Genomic DNA, 18,062 nt, shown 5'->3' with positions numbered 1-18,062 from the left:
ATGTTTTAAAAAGCTCGTTTAAATTTGAAGCTCGAAAAAAACGACCCGCTTCAGGAAAAAGCGGCGAAATACGGTTAAATTGTAGTTTGACCAAACTAAGCATAATCAAAGTCGTTTAATTAAGTATGCTTAAGCACAATTAATCGCATATATTTATTTTTAAATTTTTTTATTTTGAAAGTATGTCTTTTTATTTCAAAATAATAAATTTGGTTTATAATTTTGATGTTTATTTTTTATTTTAATTATGATTAAGCATATCTGATAATGATTTGACAAATATTTAGCATTTTTTTAATGTGCTCTAGTTTCAAAAACAAATAAATATTGTATTTTTTAGATTTTTATGCTTTTATAAATATGAGAATTAATGCATCATACTTAAATTTATCATATTTATGTATTATTTTATCTATTTATTGATTTAAGTTAAGTACAAGAATTTAAAAGCTTATGGTATTATCTCTATATATTTACATATTTGAAATTGAAATTTATGTTTTGAACTTATAAATATTGTCGGTCTAGGTTAGGAAAAAATCATGGTCGAGAAGATATACAATCAAATGTTATGAATTAAGTAAAAAAAATCCTTGATAAGATTGGTGGTGTCCTAAGTCAAGAGGCTTTGACAATTTGAGGTGTGAAATTTTGTTTTGGAAGCATCCATGTCTTTACCAATCTCATACACAAGTATTAGATATCTGAATATATATATATATATATATATAGGTTACCATGGATCTTAGTGATATTCAAATATATATAAAAACTCATATAGCATCGGCTCACATATCAATTTTGTGAGATAAATATCTTATTTGACTTAATTCGTGATACAGATATTATTTATCATGTCAAAAAATATTATTTTATAGTCCAAATATGGTTCGGTTTAACCATTTCACTAAATACTTCTAAGTTGTATTATATCAAAGCAACTATGAAGGTTTGGTGAGAACAAAAACTCTGAAAGACCAAACAATGTAAATTGTAAAAGAGATTACAAATACATTATGGAAAAAACTTGTGTGAGACGGTTTCACGGATCGTATTTGTGAGACATATCTATTATTTGAGTCATCAATGAAAAAATATTGCTTTTTATGCTAAGAGTATTACTTTTTATTTTGAATATCAGTAGAATTGATCCGTTATGAAACGGTGTCATATGAGGCTCAATCATACATTATATATCTTAATTTAATAATTATTCGATAATATGAGTTTTATCTAATAAAAAAACAGAAGAAATCAAGTACTTAGTTTATTATTACTTAATACTTAGTAAACCAGTAATCACATAGAAAATACAATTCTTTTTAAAAACAGAAGTTTTTCTAAAATTTAATAAATAAGTAAAAACGATGTTTTTTTTTTTTGAAATGAAGTAAAAACAATGTTTAAAACTAGATAATAATAAAAATAAATAATCGAACGTAAAAAAAATACCAAATGCGAGCTATAAGTAAATATACGTTACAAAGACATGAAGCCGTTGCCAAAACCCTACATCTCTTAGCCGCGGCCGCCGCGCACCCCCATCTCATCGGAATCAGGTTTCTCTCCTATCAGGTTTTATTCTCCCCTGCGCTCCGCCACTTCATTTTGTAATTTTCTTTAATTTGTTATGCTTCTTAGCTGCTGCATGTGCTCTGATTCTGTCGCAACCTTTTTATAATTTTCCTTTTTTATGTGGATTTATCATTGACGCCATTGATGGTGGCGTTTAAGATCATTGGTGGAGATGAAAGAGCGATTGTGAGGTAACATGATATTCTCCTGACAGGGAGGGGGAGCAATGGAGTCGAAGGAGTTGACGCAGAAAGAGCTTGACAATAAAAAGAAGAAAGAAGAAAAGGTGCGGGCAGCAATCTTCTTGAATTTAGTAAATAGTTTCTTTCTTCTTTTGGTAGTGAATTATGAGGCCTCTAGTTGGCGTAATCGAGTATCACTCACTCGGGTTGCTGAAATTGAAGATGTAAAATTTTTGTATGGATTTAAGTATTTTTCATCAGGGTGGCAGAAATCAAAGGTGTAAACTTTGTGTTTGATCTTGAGTCTGCTTTTGTCTGGTAACTACGATTTTCTGCATTGCCACCTATTTGACTCGAGTTTTTCCTCATATCAAACTGGTTTTAATTGGCATAGTTTGTCTGCACACAATTTATGGACACACCTAAAAAAATTCTCACATACTTCTATATGTATATCTGCATTTAAGTTACGAACTTTTGATTAGATGAGGCATTACATGCTCAGTTTTGATGTGATCACGTGACTGGAGGCCATTTCAGTCATAGATGGCGTGTGTATCCACTATCCCTGCTTGATTTTTCTCGAATACTAGAACTGGCGTCTCCTTCTATTTACTTATTGGGGTCACATCTTTGATGGGTTCTCTATTTAGGCTAGAGAGAAGGATTTGAAAAAACTCAAGGCAGCACAAAAAGCAGAGGCAGCCAAACTTCAGGTATACTACAACACATTTTCCTGTATTTGTGCTTACCCTTGAGCTTGAGAATGATTCCACCCTTGAGATTAGGGATGATGCCAAGTTAAAAAATGATGCTATCCTCATCCCATTTATCTGAAAATCAAGGCACAACAAGCAGCTAATGATCCTAAGCCTGGGAAGAAAAAAATTTCGAGAAGGGAAGTGGAGGAGGAAAACCCCGAGGAGTACAAGGACCCAGAAACAGCTTTGGGTGAGAAGAAAAAATTATCTCGTCAAATGGCAAAAACTTACAATCCCAATGTGGTGGAGAGCACGTATGTTAGAATCGAAAATTTTCTTTTACAAACAATAATGCTCTATATGTTTTCTCTTTCTAACCCTTCTGCATTACGGGTCTAATCTAGGTGGTATGAATGGTGGGAGAAGTCTAAATTTTTTGAGGCAGATGAGAAGAGCTCCAAAAAGCCTTTTGTCATTGTGAGTTTCTTGGGTTGTGCATAACGTTTGATGTTAGGTCACACCTGGAAGACAATAAAATGTAAACTGCTTGTACCTTGTTTGGTGTGTCTGTGATCCATGTGTTCTCTATATCTTTATGTTCAATGTAGGTAACATATACGTAGATTCTACTAACTGAACACATTCATGTACCACTTAAATTAAGAATTCTGAAAAGTTAGGTAATAGTTGCATATGGACCATACAAACTTCTGCGTGATGCAGAATTACCAATGACCAATTTCATAATAAATCACGTATGTTTTTTACAACCTTTTTTAATTGACACATCATTCTAAGAGTTTTTCAATGTAATGGAATCTAGTGAGTTCTTGAAATTGCTGATGTCTACTGTCTCCATGTGCTGATATACAGTGAAATATGTTTCTTACAATTATCATAGGAGAGAAGTTAGAAAATCCAAATTGCAAGAGGTTTCTAAACATTTGTTAATGACTTGATGTTCCTTTCACCTTCTGAGTGCACAGGTTCTGCCTCCGCCCAATGTTACTGGGGCCCTACATATTGGTCATGCTCTTACGGCAGCAATCCAGGTCTTCTAGCAGGATGTGTTTTTCTCTAAGCTAGAGTTTATACTGAACTATACTTTTATCCTTTATTTTTTGACTACTTGTCTCCAGGATACAATTATTCGCTGGAGACGAATGTCTGGATATAATACATTGTGGGTACCTGGTATGGACCATGCTGGAATTGCCACGCAGGTTGAGTGATTGGCTTTCTTTTGAAATTTTCTCGTGGGTATCTGCGTGGCTTCATTTATGCGATTTTGGGTGGGGGGTGATTTCTCTGGGAGGGGTTGATGTTTCTCCTTTATGCAAGGATTGACTCTGAATAATGCTCATAATCACCGTGTGTTGTTTGATGTTCTGAGATGATGCACAAGGTCTTTATCTTAAGAAATCAAATTTGGTAAAACTCTGGAGGATTTGGGATATAACTGGCCGTTTTGATTATGCATCGTGGAAATATCATTGAAAAACTTAAAAATATATTTGGCGTTTCTGTCAAGTCACAGTGCTAGAATTAATTGAATTGTTTTTGAAAGATTTGGAGTTCTATGATGGTCCATGTGATGTCCATTGCTACATTGGTAGACTTGTTGACTGCCAAACAAATTGCAATTTTTTCAGGTGGTCGTGGAGAAGAAAATTATGAGGGAAATGAAAATGACTAGGCATGATGTTGGCCGGGAAGCATTTGTTAATGAAGTGAGTTTGACCATTTATATCATGTTCTTGTGTTATGGTCATTTCCCTTGGGCTATAATATCCCTTTATCGATGCTTGGAACTCGTGAAAACACATATAGCTATTAATGTGTGGAATGGATTAGTTCTCTTGCCATTACTTCTGAACAATATTGAAGATACAATTGATCTGATTTAGAGCATTTGCTAGTAGGTTTGGAAATGGAAGAATGAGTATGGGGGCACCATACTCAAACAACTTCGACGTTTGGGTGCATCTTTAGATTGGTCTCGTGAGGTGATAATTTTTATTATTGCTATCTCACATGTTTTCTTTGATCAAATATTTCAAGTTTTGTGTGGATAATTCATGAAGTTTTTTATATTATCTTATTTTTTTGTCATTTGGCCACGAAACCACATGCACAATAGTGTTTTACCATGGATGAGAAGAGATCAATGGCTGTGACCGAGGCTTTTGTAAGACTTTACAAGGAAGGCCTTATATATAGGTATAGTGATGCCGTAAAGTTGTTATAACATTTTTTTTATGTATTGGAGCTATTTGTTTCGGTTTGCTCTTGGTAGCCTTGCTTCCTGTTTGAGTATTTGTTTCAGTATGTCATTCTGAACATCACATACTTGGTCTAGTTTTACGCTTGCAATTGAAGTCATCTGTAGGGCCTAACTTTACACTTATAATTGTTACTGTCCTGATGTCTAAAGATATGAGTCAGTGAGGTTTAAACGACTTGTTATAAGCACAAAATCATGCTATCGTGTTAGTATTCTCATAGTTTTTAATCTTTTATGATTCCTTTCGGCAGAATAATCTCTTATTTGGTATGTGCACCCCCCACTTATTAAATTCATTTCCACTTTTCAATGTTTTGAATGAACCTTGAATTTAATTGTTGTTTCCTGGAAATAGGGTGTACAGTTTCTAAGATCTGTTCTCATTTTAATTTCAGAGATCTGCGACTAGTGAACTGGGATTGCGTCTTGAGGACGGCAATATCTGATATTGAGGTAAGATACCACAGTTCTTACTCACCGTTATTTCTTATGAATAAGAACGAGTGAATTCTAAAATTTCTGAAGTTCCTTGACATTATTAGGTAGAATATATAGAAATCAAAGAGAGAATGCCATTACGTGTTCCTGGATACCAAAAACCGGTGGAGTTTGGAGTGCTGACTTCATTTGCTTATCCTTTGGAAGGAGGCTTAGGCGAGATTGTCGTGGCAACTACCAGGGTGGAAACAATGTTGGGTGATACTGCAATTGCGATACATCCAAATGACATAAGATATAGCCATGTACATGGGAAATTTGTTGTCCATCCTTTCAATGGGAGGAAACTTCCCATAGTTTGTGATGCACTACTTGTAGATATGAATTTTGGTACTGGCGCTGTTAAGGCGAGTATTGTTTTTTGAATGAGTGTAATTGATTTTTCCAACTCTTCCAAAAGAAGCAATAGCTATAATAAGGCATGATTTATTTTGCAGATAACACCGGCCCATGATCCTAACGATTTTGAGGTGGGAAAGCGTCATGATCTTGAGTTTATCAACATTTTTACTGATGATGGAAAGATAAATAGCAATGGTGGCCAAGACTTTGTTGGGATGCCACGATTTGAAGCTCGTGTGGCTCTAATAGAAGCATTAAAGGAAAAGGTACTTTATGGTTTTTTTTTTGGAAAAGGTACTTAATGGTTTATTTGCGATGAAATGGTTAAAGTAGACCGTTTAATGAAGTTAGCCTGAGTGATGTGGCAGAATCTATTTTCAAATGGATCTCTGTATGCTTTTGTTTCACATTAAAACACATACATACATACATATGGATTTCAACTTGTCCTTCAGAAACCATCTAATATATTCCATTTAGTTTATCATACAACTTTTAGAGACAAGGTTCTGTTAAAATCTTGTACCAGGAAATTTGTGCTGTTTTCTTGTTTAAGAATCCAAGAAACTTTATTGATATTAAGTTCCATCAAATCATAGTATTTTCCTTCATTTTTAGGGACTATATAGAGGTGATAAAAATAATGAGATGCGCCTTGGAGTTTGTTCAAGAAGCAATGATGTGGTGGAGCCCCTCATAAAGCCCCAGTGGTATGTCAACTGCAAAAGCATGGCGCAACAAGGTCTTAATGCTGTCATGGATGGAACAAATCCAAAAATGGAGATCATCCCAAAACAATATGTGGCTGAATGGAAAAGGTAAGATGTTGTTTGATAATTTTCAAGGTTGCAAATGGCGGTGGCGGGGCGGTCGGTGACTGCCTACTGCTTCGGCCGCCCAGGCGGTCGAATTTTGTAGAATAATTTTTTATAGATAATCATATACAATCGTGCAATATAATCACAAATTGTCATCATTTTTTATGTAAGATGTGTAATTTAATAATGTTTAAGCCCAAAAAAGCTTCATACAATATAATATTATCATCTAGATAATGTGCAAATAAATATATAAATACAAACTAACAAGATAATTAATAAAGATTCATCATTTTATTAATGCTATTAAGCCGCCTGAAACACCAGCCTCATGCGTAGGCGGTGCAGTCGAGGGCTGCCTATCGCCTGCCACCTCGACCGCAATTTAGAACACTGATAATTTTGTTTTAGGATTTTATAGGATATGATTTGGAAGAAAAATAAGATTTATCCAGGTTTTTACATGATATGGTTTAGAAGAAAATGAGATATTTTTATTTGCTTTTTCTTTTGTTGGTTGATTGAATGGGGTTTACACTTAAATTGATCTGGATTCTGGTGAGAGTTTGTTGATAATATGATGTCATCGGGTCAAATGTCATTTTTTGTGAATTCGTTATCAACAAATGGGTTCTGGACATTGCAGATGGCTTGAAAATATTCGTGATTGGTGCATTTCAAGGCAACTGTGGTGGGGTCATCGTGTTCCGGCATGGTATGCAATGTTGGATGATGACGAATTGAAGGAACTTGGTGCATACAATGACCATTGGGTGGTTGCTAGGAATGAGGAAGAGGCTTATGAGGAGGCTAGCAAAATATATACTGGAAAGCAATTCCAGCTGTTCCATGATCCAGATGTTTTAGATACTTGGTTTTCTTCTGGTCTTTTTCCGTTATCTGTGTTGGGTTGGCCAGATGATACTGATGATCTAAAAGCATTCTATCCAACATCTGTCCTGGAAACCGGTCATGACATCCTCTTTTTCTGGGTTGCTCGTATGGTGATGTTGGGAATGAAGCTTGGAGGTGATGTACCCTTTGGAAAGGTGACCAAGCATTCTAGTACATTTCCTGCTAAATGCACAAGGCATTCAAGTTTAAAAATTTATACTTGCTGATTCTCTGCTTGCCTCCTTCTTGTTTGTTGATGTCAACTTAAACTTGAAGGCTTTTTTTCTTTAACTCGTCTCTGTACTCTAGATGATGCTTGTTTTTGGAATTTTTATTTCACAAGCCGTGCTTGTGTTTTAAAAGGAGGTTAAAGAAAGTTTTTATAAGTTACGGAATGTTCCTCCTGAAACTGGCTTCATTTCACTGGCCTCCGTTTGACCTAATGCAGCTGATAGTGGTCTGCATGCAAGCAATTAGGATCTACAACTACTTATAGTTCTTTACTTTAGTAATGGAATTTGCAAATGAAGATTCATTCTTAACTATGTGCAGGTTTACTTGCATCCTATGATCAGGGATGCACATGGACGCAAAATGTCAAAGTCGTTAGGAAATGTCATTGATCCTCTAGAAGTGATTAATGGGGTAGCCCTGAAAGATCTTCACAAAAGACTGGAGGAGGGTAATTTGGATCCTAATGAATTGAAAACCGCTAAAGAAGGGCAAGCGAAGGACTTCCCTAATGGAATTCCTGAATGTGGTACAGATGCTCTGCGATTTGCCCTTGTGTCATATACAGCTCAGGTCAATATTTATTCTGTTTTATTTCCAGAAATTTCAGCAAGTTTCTTTTTCGCTTCAGAGGTTAGTTTTGTATTTTTCTCTCAGTCGGACAAAATAAATCTGGACATTCAAAGGGTGGTTGGATACCGACAATGGTGTAACAAGCTCTGGAATGCTATAAGGTTTGCCATGAGTAAACTTGGAGATGATTACATTCCTCCAGCCAAGATTGTTCCTGCTGCCATGCCTTTCAGCTGCAAGTGGATACTATCTGTGCTTAACAAAGCCATATCAAAAACTGTTGTCTCTCTAGATTCCTATGAATTTTCTGATGCCGCAACAGCTGTATATTCATGGTGGCTATCTCAATTGTGTGATGTTTTTATTGAAGTAATTAAGCCATATTTTACTGATAATGATCCGGCATATGCGTCTGCAAGAAGATTTGCACAGGATACCTTGTGGTTGTGTTTGGATAATGGTTTACGGTTACTTCATCCTTTCATGCCCTTCATCACTGAAGAATTGTGGCAGCGTCTTCCTTCTAAGAAAGATTTTACAAGGAAAGAATCAATTATGATATGTGAATATCCGTCACTTGTGGAGGTAAATCTATACAAATTTTATAGTGTATAGATAGAAACCGTGAGTCAATGCCTTCATTTATATTTCAACCTAAAGGCATTGTGTATTTACAGTAGCTCTATCTACTTATTTGTTGCAAGAACTTTGATGGCAGTTCTATGGAGCTCCATAATCTGCTTATGCTGTTGATTTACTGTTTGTATTCTGCAGTTATTCCTGTTTTATACATTGTAATAACACTAATATTTTGTGGTCTTCATGCTGGATGTTTTTTTTGCACGTGGAAATGATTTATGGTTTTAAGGCGAGATGATTGTTTCGTTGCTCATAATAAGTCTCCATCATTCCATTTTTTCTGTCTGTAGTGTTGGACCAATGAAGATGTGGAGTTGGAGATGGATGTAGTCGAGTCTCTAGTGAAATCACTGAGGGCCCTTCGGTCACAGCTGCCACCAAATGAGAGGCATGAAAGGTAAAGAAAAAATTATTTGCCGCTATCGCGTTAAAAGAATAGACTATTACTATATAATGCTTATTGGACTTAAGGATAAGATGACAGAAATGAAACATGGTCATATTTTGTGTTTTCACTTTTCGGTGGGTTATGTTTGTTTTTGGGCCTGTTTGCTGGTAGAATTATGAATAAGATGGATTATTTCCTTCTGTGACTATTATGAAAAATGCCGCTATTTTCCAGGCGAGCAGCTTTTATTCGTTGTCGAACAAACGATGCATGTGAAACCATCAAGAACCATGAACTGGTGATTGCAACTCTTGCCACATTATCGTCTCTGGATGTATGTTACATGGTTATTTTATGTCTACTTCATTTGATTTTTCCACTATGCACATTCAGATTATTTCCTCTTCTACCCGTCCTAACAGTTATCTCTGAATTTTAAAATGGTTCTTAGGTTATAAGTGAGAGTGATGCTGCTCCAGTGGGTTGTATACTCGAAGTGGTCAATGAAAATTTTTCAGTTCACCTCAAGTTGCGAGGGAGCATTAATGTGGAGGCTGAACGCGACAAGATCAAGAAGAAGATGGAGGATATACAAACGTAAAAGATATCTCAAACTCATCTTCTTACTATTATTTTTGTATACTGTGAATGGATAATTGGATGAATATCTTTATTATGCTAAAGTCAAATCCAGTCATAACCAGTTGGAGTGGGTTAACTGAAACCTCACATCTTCGTTATTCTCAGCTTCTATTCCAATCTAGTTGGGTTCAGTGATGTCTAATATCAGTTTGTGCAGAAACTGATCCCAAATCTGTTTGATTCGGTTACATGATGTCACATATCTTTTGTTCTCAAGCCTAACCACGGATGATTGCATGAATTTCTGATCTGTATTGGACCCAGATTGAGTTTATTGTGCTATGTTAGAATTTTTGGTCCCAGTTATTCCTATGTTTCACGAGCCATGTTTAGGACGAGGGATTAAAGTTTTCATCCCTCTTCTTTGTTGATCGTGAATTTCTTTTGCAGCCAATGTGATGGCTTGAAGAAGAAAACAAGTGCTCCTGGATACCAAGAAAAGGTCCCAGCCAATATTCGTGTGACCAATGAGGCTAAACTGGCAACATTATTGCAAGAGCTGTTGTCCTTAAAGGAAGCTAGTGAGCATCTAGAACGAGAAAATGCAGCAGCAGCTCGTTAATCCTGAAAAAGAACCTTCGTTTCAGGTTTTTAGTCAGTTTGTGCTTCTAAATTCCCTTTAATTTTATTTAGCTCGTGTTTCATCTCTTGTTTGATGTTTATAGAAATTAAAACAAGTTTGATTCAAAGACAATAATCATTCGAAAAAACATAGAGATTGAGACATCAATTTGCAAAAAAATTAAAACATGGCTTCGAGCCTTAAATTTGCTGCTACAATATTTATGATATTTTCTTTTTCATGTTAGATAAGCAATGTCAATACTCAAGTATTAAGTTTTGGTATTTCTAATGCATGTTTGTTCAAGTATAATGTTTTGGTATTTCTAGTATATATTATTAATTTGTTTCTGTAACATGTCCCTTATAATCGATTCAACTAATATATTGAAATTATGTTTAGGGAGTACACAAATACTCGAAAGGATTTCTTGGCATTGCTCTGTTTGTTTCCTTTCTCCTTCAAGTCGGCTTTTAAGTTATTTTCGTAAGACACTCGTTTCATTTGCCATCCTTACAAGGCTTCAGCACAACTTGATGAAACAGGTTCGGGTAACCTCGAAATTCGCATGTTACCACAAATTACGACCTCGCAGTAGATTACATCGGAGCATTGGTCCGGGATCAAAATGGGTCACAGGTTCGAGTCACCTCGAAATTCGAGAAATTACACTTCATTTTCATTTGGATAAAACATACCCGATAATCAAAGACATGATCCAACGATGCAACCAGAAGTCCACCCTGTCTCGATCTCGTGCAACTAAACTAACTAATGAAATCGACAGTAATTTTCAATTGTCTTCCTTTCTGGTTAATTTAGTTTTTGGGTCATTTTCCATTTGATGGTGAGGTCCTCTCAAACTGCATACACTAAATCCACCGAGTTGTCGCGAATTAACGAAACAGCCTGCTCTTAATGGGAATTCCTTGTACAATATTCGTATGACTCCATGTCTTTTTCTTTCTCTTTGATAAAATAGTTTTTCCTATAAAATTTCAATTTTAATATATTTTATAAACATTTTTTTTTATTATTTATAATATCAATCCATTTTATCACAAGCTGTCGATTGAGTTGAGCTGCATCGTCTATTATATATGTTAGGTTTGAAAAGAAAGGCAACCAAAGACTTGCAGGGTACTCAAATGGGAAAAAGAAAACTGAAATTAGGCCATTTATTTTAATTATTTAATCGAATGTCAAATCAAATAATTATTAAACCATTTTTAGGTCAGAGATGTTTGCGGAGGAATTTATAATGTCTCGCTAGATTTATGCACACCTAGCAGGAATGGTATTGTTTACCTAACTTTAATGCTCTCTCGTATATAATGCCGACAGCTCCAGGCCAAGTCATGACCATGTTACTTCATAAAGTATATTAGTTTGCTAATTTTATGATGACATAATGATGATGATTTTGCATTTCTACTTGACCCGTGACTTTTGTGAAACGATCTTATGAATCAATTTTCTGATGCAGATATCGTATTTGGGTCATGTAAAAAAAAATTACTTTTTATGATAAATAATATGGACATAGTTGACACATCTCACAAGAGACATACTATATAAAAATTAATGTATATATTTTTTGCAAAATGATTTTTGTGCTGGAAATGTACTTTGAAATTCATCACATTATATAAAAATAGTTCAATTGCACAAAAATAGTGTGAATTTGTGGAGATGGTCTAATTTTATTTTCCTAATTTTTAATCGCCTAATATAAAATAAAGGGTCCGGTCCGGCTCCCCATACGATGACTGGATGAATAACTTGTCCCTTGACTTGTATATTCTACTTTCAGACCCCTTTTCAACTTGGGCACTACATAAAATTTTGCCATTATTGGGCGATGATCACTCATGTACTCTCCTTGTCTAAATTTAATCATAGACCACGTAAGAAGGACAGGGAAATTTAATTAAATTTTATGTGTAAACTGGCGACCTTGCAATTATTTATGCATAAATTGAGGAGGAGTTCTTGTGGGCGACGTAGCATAAGGTCTAGCTGCTGCTGGTTGGCTGAGTCACCATGATTTACCTCCTCTTACAATCCTGTCGGACCGGGGGTGAGGGACGTCTAAGGTAAGCGATTTCACCTTTTGGAGCAATTATTTATGCATAAATTAAATTACTCTAAAATATCAATTTTTTTTTTTTGTATAAAAAATCGCTTGTCCATATAGCTATGATGCATAAGAATGTTCAAAATTAAACAGACTTTTATTTTATCATCTTTGTAATGGATTTGACATTTTCCCATAATTTAAATAATTTGAAATCATTTCCTCAAATTTTGATCAATCGAGTCAAACACAACCTCAGAGTTCATGGTTAAAAATAATTTCTTGGGAAAAAACTCGATTCATATCTAAATTCTCTAAATGTTATTTGAAATTCAGTTTTTAAGCAAACGAAAGATATATATGTTCTATGTATGTATATATCTGTTAATTGAGAGCAAATTTTATATACATACGGCCAAATTAAATATCCCGAAGAAATTTAATGGATTTGTATAAGTATTAAAAAAATATAGAGATGGGCATACATGAATTGGGGTCGAACATTTAGCATTGGATACTCCTTTTGTTGATTTATTTTAAATTTTCCTATAAATAGACAGCGGCATGTGTGGCTAGTCCCAATAAGAAGGGAATTGTTTTGTACATGAAAACGTGTAAGTTGTGTTTTTAGGATTTTTTTTATTGGTTTATTTCTAAAAGCAACAAAAAAAAACATAAGATACTATCTCACGAGTCAATTTTGTGAAATAGATTTTTGACTTGATCGATTCATGAAAAAATATTATTTTTATATCAAAAAATTATGATTTTTTACTTTAAGTATGATCAGATTGATCCGTCTAATGGATATATATCCATAAACATAAGATATATTCCACAAAAAAGTATATTTATAATTTAATTAAAACGTCTCCATCTAATTCGGCGTTTCCAAAGTCCACTTGTGCTGCAACTTGGAGAAATCTTCTAATTAATTTAACAGTTTAATTCGAAATGAGCCAATCAATTGACTTGATAATGTGTAAATACGAACCATTTAAGTCGACTTGCACTCGCCTAGCTATTTGATATTATGTTGACTTCCGACAAGGAATGTTAGTTTTGGTTATCTTAATAAATATTATGAATTATGAAAATTTGAAAATTTTATAATGTATATCTGTTTGTTTTTTTTTTGTTGTTGCAAAATTCGGTATTCTATTCGTCAAATTTCAATTCTATTATTCTTTTTTTGTTAGTTTTTTGTTTTAAATTTCAATTTTAATCATTTTCCAGTCCCGACATGATATTACGCAACAAGCCAGCCGAAAAAAGGCGTAAAACTACCAAAAATTAAAGGATACAAGGCTATAATTTAAATTTGATAATATAAAATATAAAAATCACAAAGAGACAAACATATCGAATCAAAATTACGATTTCCCTTTGAATTATATCAACCTTCGAATAGACTCTTACTTTGAAATTTCTAATATTGATTAATTGGGTGATGATAAGATTCTCGAGTGTGATATCTCATCGAATAATTGAATCGATAAAACCTAAGTTTTTTTTTTCTCAAAACAATGATTAATCTTTCTAATTTCATTGGACATCCTTTTAAAGCATATTAATTAAGCCACAATTATTGCGATTTCTATATATTATATTACTTGATAAATAACACACCAAGATCAATGAGTAGCCAAATCGTCGGTGTACTTCCCAATAATAGAGTGATTATTTTTTGATGATACAAATCTCAAAATTAATAAATATAATTAGGAGATTTTCAAAATAAATTAAATTAATACGATATATAATCTAGAGAATGATACCCAATTTCTTTTTCTTGTTTTAGGGGTTGTACAAATTCTACATAGGGTCTAGGGACATTGAAAATTTAAACACTAAACACGCCTTTTTTTTTAATTACTGAAAAACGATTTTCAACTAACGATTCTCGAGATCAATAAAAAGGTTGTAAGAAAAAAATTATGTCAAGTCGTATAATCGCATCGGGAAACGCGTGGAGGAATCTATGCAAGGGATGGATGGAAGCGGTGTCGTATGTGTTTGGACAAAACAATTTTAGGTCTCCATCATGTGTCCCTACGTGTGCATGTGCATGCATGGTTCTTGTTCTTTGAAAAGTAAAATACCTTTTCATATTCAACTTCTAATATAATTATATACTATGGATTATGGAATGTGCCTATGTTATGCTAGAAAAAGTTTGTAGATTTAAATTAGAAATTTAATTTTTAAAAAACTAGGTTTGAGTACTTGTTGCTCCCATAAAAAAAATATTCTTAAATGGTGCAATAATCTAGCGATTGAGATGGTTTTAATCACACAACAAAAAGGAAAAAAACTTGTGCATTAGTTTAATTTGTGATTAAGATAGGTTCAGTTCTAAGTATATGGTTTTATAATACAATTGTTTAGCTTTTGAAAAAAGAAAAGCAGTCTTATTGAACGAATGTGTAGTTATTTGGATTTATTGAAAAAAATGCCTTTGGAAAATCAAATAATTTAATATTTTTCTAAAGTTCGAGTATATACCTAGAGTAGGTTTTTTGTGAGACGGTCTCACGAATATTTATCTGTGAGATGAGTCACCTCTACCAATATTCACAATAAAAAGTAATATTTTTAGCATAAAAAATAATATTTTTTCATAGATGACCCAAATAAGAGATCTGTATCACAAAATACGACCCGTGAGACCATCTTACACAAGTTTTTGTCATATACCTATCAATAATTTTGTTCTTAATATAAATATATTTTTACTCAAAACATTTACTTGTGATTTTCCTAGTTTTTTTTATACTATTCAGATATCTGATAAGCTTTAGATATGATATATTTATTTAAAAGAGTTTGTTTCTTAATGAAGCTCTTGTTTCAATATCTTGTAGGATTCTATTCAAGGAATAAGTTATAGAGCAAAGGAAGCTTATAACTAATCAAAGATAGATGTGGAGATAAAAATGAGGAGGAATATATATATCGTAAGCAGTAAACATGCGCATTGGCGATTTACTTCGAAGAGATCAAGTGCTGAAGCTAAGGGGTATTGCTGTGTTGTTGTGGAGTATTGAAGAGACGCAGACACAACACTTAAACACAATGCTTATTAGTATATTGTTCATCAAATAGAATTTCGGCTTCATAAACGCTGCATCCGTATTTTTGGTTGTCTGGTTTGAAATGTGTTTTGGATGCATCGTGCTCTCTCATTTCGTTAAGGGAGCTAGCTTTTCTTTATTCAATAGTGTTGATTTTGTAAACTGCTAAACTTTTCTAGTAAATCTTTTGCCCCGATGTAATACACAAGTGTGTGCACTTGTACAATCTTAAATATGTCTTATTTTATTCATCAAAGTTTAGTTATGTGATAAATTATATTATTCCACTGCAATATTCATCTATTTACTATTAATTTTAATGTGACACTACTCTTTCATATATTATTTATTTATTAGTAAAATTATTATTTGAGGGGGATGGAGATCTGCAATTGGTGGGGCATAATAATAATATATACGTGAGAGAGGAGCAAGAAAGAATAATTCGTTTCGTAGAAACATCCAAGTGCATAATGCCAAAAGCAGTTAAAATCGAATACTATTTAATTCCACCGGAAATGAAAACATACTGCACAATTATTTGGAAACATACTTTATTATAATCAATATACACACATATATATACATACATATATGTATATAATATATGTTGCTCCATATATATATTTATTAATAAGTTATATATATTAAATGAGTCGGATAAATAAAAGAAATAATATAGGCATCTAGTCACGTTGCTATGTCAATAATTTAATATTAAAAATGAAATGGTTATTATAAATTTTGTATAATTATCGATTTTTTTAATGAAAAAACTAAATTTTATTTACATATTCCATAGCCTCCTATATTAGGCCAAACGCAATGCTGCACACAGGAGGGGTGGGGTTTGTGTCACGGGTGGATCATGAAACATTCATCGGGAATGGAAAATTGACAACTCTCTGCTAATATCTAGATTTTTTTTTCCCAATTTAATTTGAATAAATTCAAGCATGTATTCGTGTAAAGAAAAAAGATGTATTTTTTTTATTTTGTAAAACATTAATTTTCCCAAAATACACACACACACACACACAAAAATAATAATTTTGAGTTTGTCGGTTTGTGAAACTATATATTTATAGAAGGAATACATGTATTACTGTAATTGTAAGAATCAAAATTTTCATTAATTCCACTTCTTTTTGAAAACTCTTCAGCTATTTTTCAGACGTACGTGTTGATATAATTAATTATCATTTTTACACACATCAAATATTATATGCACCGATATTCAGTTAACATAAATTGGCGACGTAGCATGGAAAATATAGATATCAGTACAGAATTATGGATATGTAAAATTAATTTTGAATTTAAACTATATATATATATATATATATATGTGTGTGTGTGTGTGTGTGTATAATTAATTAATCTCTGATAATTAATGAATGAATGTTATGTTTCCCATTAAATTATTTTTGTAGACCTTAGACTCAAACTCAATAAAAAAACATGGGAACTTTACTCAAAAGTTCTAATTATGTTGTGATCATTTGATTTCTGCTGGTTACCATCAGTAAATGCCATTTCACTTTTTACTCATACTGCCGGCGCGCGCGCGCGCACACACACACACACATATATATATATATATATATATATATATATATATATATATATATATATATATTCGAAACAACCAGAAAAGGTTGGAAAATGTTAAAAGTATTAATATTAAACCAGGAACACACACAGCCCCACGCTTGTCAAAAGTTAAAATGTTGAACTAGAAACTATTTGACCTTTTATCACAGATTTTCATATTCTTGGTATTCCAATCTATTTTAGTCATTTGCGATAAATAAAACAATAATAATTAACAATTAAAAATACCCTTGGATATATTTTATCAAATGATACATATATATGGTCACTCGGGGTGGTTAAAATTGATAATATTCAAAATATTGAATATTAAAACCAAATAATAATAAAATATTGGATGATGGGAATTAGCCTTAATTAATGAAATTCCATTGAATTTGTTGGGAATTTTAAGTGAATTATTTATGCTATATTTAAATTCCTCACAATATTTTAATTGGTTATAGAATAATACCGAACAATATAATTAATTAACACACATGCATGCATCATGTACGTAAGTTGGGTAATGGGTTAAGTTGAGTGGCAAATATTAATTAAAATGCATGTTATTTGACATTAGAGATCAAATCTGTTGAAGCAAAATAGTCAGCAGGTCACTGTTATGCTATGTTAAATTACAATTTATTCAAAATATTAAATTGGAATTAAGGAAATGAACAAATAAGAAAATACAGCATGAAATTTTGTTTAATAACGCGTAGTGCATGAGAATATTGAACCATTCAACATTAGAATTTATCGAAAAATTAAATCGATCATCCGAGTTCATTGAATCTTCCTTTCTTTGAAATTAATTATTGCCATTTAATTTATATCTCAAAATTATATGTTTGTATAATGATAATGGTCCGGGACCAATAGAATATATATTTCTTATTTCGTAAAATATGTTATTGAAATATTTTAAAATTTAAACAATATTGATAATATAATACTAGAGGGGACCCTTTAGCCTTTTGGCAACT

General features: G+C 32.9%; 1 protein-coding gene across 2 annotated transcripts; it reads left to right on the top strand.

Annotated features, from left to right (window-relative positions):
• The first annotated feature begins 1,449 nt into the window (after nt 1–1,449).
• Nucleotides 1,450–10,556, top strand: LOC140839836 (valine--tRNA ligase, mitochondrial 1). Of its 2 annotated transcripts, none has more exons than XM_073206794.1 (21): nt 1,450–1,575; nt 1,790–1,861; nt 2,411–2,473; nt 2,603–2,772; nt 2,863–2,935; nt 3,445–3,510; nt 3,598–3,681; nt 4,111–4,188; nt 4,381–4,464; nt 4,599–4,678; nt 5,138–5,195; nt 5,285–5,587; nt 5,678–5,848; nt 6,201–6,400; nt 7,047–7,449; nt 7,847–8,098; nt 8,183–8,683; nt 9,028–9,134; nt 9,360–9,459; nt 9,577–9,722; nt 10,158–10,556. In XM_073206794.1, the coding sequence occupies exons 1-21, from the start codon at nt 1,456–1,458 to the stop codon at nt 10,327–10,329; spliced, it is 3,303 nt and encodes a 1,100-aa protein (XP_073062895.1). In that variant the 5' UTR covers nt 1,450–1,455; the 3' UTR covers nt 10,330–10,556. The 2 variants fall into 2 exon arrangements, with proteins under 2 accessions (XP_073062895.1, XP_073062896.1); XM_073206795.1 differs by having other exon boundaries at nt 1,480–1,559.
• The last annotated feature ends 7,506 nt before the right edge of the window (nt 10,557–18,062 follow it).

The sequence above is a fragment of the Primulina eburnea genome, chromosome 8 (assembly GCF_022965805.1).
Source record: "Primulina eburnea isolate SZY01 chromosome 8, ASM2296580v1, whole genome shotgun sequence".
In the NCBI taxonomy this organism is placed as follows: Eukaryota; Viridiplantae; Streptophyta; class Magnoliopsida; order Lamiales; family Gesneriaceae; genus Primulina; species Primulina eburnea.
This window is presented reverse-complemented; position numbering and strand designations above follow the sequence as displayed.